Here is a 2,421-nt window from a genome sequence, read left to right as displayed (position 1 = left end):
ATTGGGATGAACTGGAATACAGAATTAGGGCAAGACAAATTTTATGGTACCGGCCCTTATACCTTCCAACATGATAATGCTCCATGTCACAAAACAAAGATTGTGAATCAATGGTTTGAAGAGAATAACACTGAAACAATTGGGATGAACTGGAATACAGAATTAGGGCAAGACAAATTTTATGGTACCGGCCCTTATACCTTCCAACATGATAATGCTCCATGTCACAAAACAAAGACTGTGAATCAATGGTTTGAAGAGAATAACACTGAAACAATTGGGATGAACTGGAATACAGAATTATGGTTCACTCCTCCTTTAAAGCATCAGTAAACTCCAATACTGAAGAGGGCCGTCTTGGCCTTGCAACCAACTTTCTACCAAAAATTAGTAGACAGTCTTCCACGACGCATTGAAGCAGTCATTAAGGCAAAAGGCGGGCCAACACGATATTAATTTCTTGGAATAAAGACATGTTTTATTCATAACTACCCATGTCCCATGACTTTTGGTAGAATAGTGTATAATGTCTGACAAAGGCCAAAATTTTCTACAAACTACAAGACGTTATGATCTAACAATATTCACTTAAAGCAACGATAAAAATTCAGAAGGTTCGAGTAACATGACGTCAATTCACAACAACTGAACTACACAACAAATGATTCGTAAGCAGTTACGTAAGCAAACTTGCCATAACCACTGCTTCTAAAAACATCTTACTTGGATGTTCGCACCAGATAAACTAAATAATACTGACGTACTAAACTTAAAATGAACAGTCATGTATATCTAACAGATACTTACTAAAGAATGTCTTGGTATTCCTGCTAAGAACCCACCAGTGAAAAGAAAGGTAATATTTCAACAACACTACATCTACCATATCCAATGTTGACGAGGCCTATCGTCCAATATTAGGCCTCATCAGGTTGTTTGGATACCACGGACATATTAGTGGTCTAGGCACTATATATACACACACATATATATAGAGTACATGCATATTTGTATTCATATTGGTTTACATTTTGTCTTAGAGCAAAGCCGCATTGAGCTATCTGCTGTGTCCACCGCAGGGAATTGAACCCTGGATTTTAACGTCTCACTGGGGGACATCGATATTGGCACAAGGTAACTATGTAGAGTTCGCAGAATTTTCACCAGATGGCGCTACTTAGGAAACTAAACTCAGTCTTATGTAATAAAAAGAAAATTCTAATAGTTTTCTATGTTTGGAGTAAAATTCATGATCTTACTTGATTGGACCTAGCTCCTCATACTTCTTTTCAATGATAAGTCGAATTGCTTTCTGGGTAGATTCTGTTGCGTCTCTCCTAAAAAAAATCACAGCTAAACTTTCTTGTTCAAGATAATAGAATGAACTTGCATGTTCTATCACAGAATAATGTTAAAAATAATGAGGACAAAGACTGTTCCCATGATTTAGTACACTTTCATGCATTACGAAAAAAAAAAAACTATTCTTACCGGCAGCCGATGTATAAAATGTTGAAAAACGCCCAAGTAAGAAAAACACCCAACAGCATGCCGGGAACGTTGTACATCATCCATGTGGCAAACGTGATTTCTGTTGAGCCGGGAAACATTCTGCACATGCAATATTAATATATATATATATTAGTTTTTACTTTTCATCTAATTAAGTTCTAAGGCCACAGCATAGAATTCGATTTATGAGGTGGGCACAGTGCAGATCCATTGTGCAGTTTTGCATTTGATAACAAAAACAAACTAATCATGCCAAAATTATTTTTCTCAACTAAAGTAGCACAGTATTCTCATAGTATTCTTGTTTCCAAGTTCAGAAAACCGGTTTGCTTAAGTTAAACTGCACATAACAGAAACTTCCTGTAAGTTTGACTAAAAAAGCAGTGCTGTAGTGGTGTTTAGTGTTTTTTTGTTCTTTTTTTTTTGGTCCGCAACTACGTTACCTCACTATTTTCAAGGAATCCGACCTTACAAATTTCAAACTAAGTGAAGTTTTGCCCACTTCTAGAAAAAAGAATCATTAACCCTTTCATCCAGATTGTAGGCAAGTTATCAAAGTTTAATGAAAGAAAGGATTACAAAATGTAAAATCAAATGTGTAATTCTGTTAGTATTGATCACAAAGTTCCAAACAACTTATGGTCAGAGTTTATACTTCTCACATTTTCACACTTATTTTCTGTAGTTATTAGTTCCAAACAACTTATGGTCAGAGTTTATACTTCTCACCTTTATTACAGTTATTTTCTGTAGTTATTACTTCCAAACAACTTATGGTCAGAGTTTATACTTCTCACCTTTTCACACTTATTTTCTGTAGTTATTACTTCCAAACAACTTATGGTCAGAGTTTATACTTCTCACATTTTCAGACTTATTTTCTGTAGTTATTACTTCCAAACAACTTAT

General features: G+C 35.1%; 1 protein-coding gene across 1 annotated transcript in view; it reads right to left on the bottom strand.

Moving 5' to 3' along the window:
- The window catches only part of LOC106477189 (solute carrier family 13 member 5-like), a gene marked incomplete at its 3' end in the record, with an annotated part of 6,687 nt that extends 5,077 nt beyond the window's left edge, over positions 1-1,610 (bottom strand). The window contains exons 1-2 of the mRNA XM_013937779.2: positions 1,492-1,610; positions 1,260-1,337 (exon numbers count right to left, since the gene is read on the bottom strand). Coding sequence (XP_013793233.2) covers positions 1,260-1,337; positions 1,492-1,610 — 197 coding nt within the window. The remainder of the gene's footprint in view (positions 1-1,259; positions 1,338-1,491) is intronic.
- Positions 1,611-2,421: the final 811 nt, after the last annotated feature.

Source organism: Limulus polyphemus, unplaced genomic scaffold, assembly GCF_000517525.1.
Source record: "Limulus polyphemus unplaced genomic scaffold, Limulus_polyphemus-2.1.2 Scaffold13274, whole genome shotgun sequence".
Taxonomy (NCBI): domain Eukaryota; kingdom Metazoa; phylum Arthropoda; class Merostomata; order Xiphosura; family Limulidae; genus Limulus; species Limulus polyphemus.
This window is presented reverse-complemented; position numbering and strand designations above follow the sequence as displayed.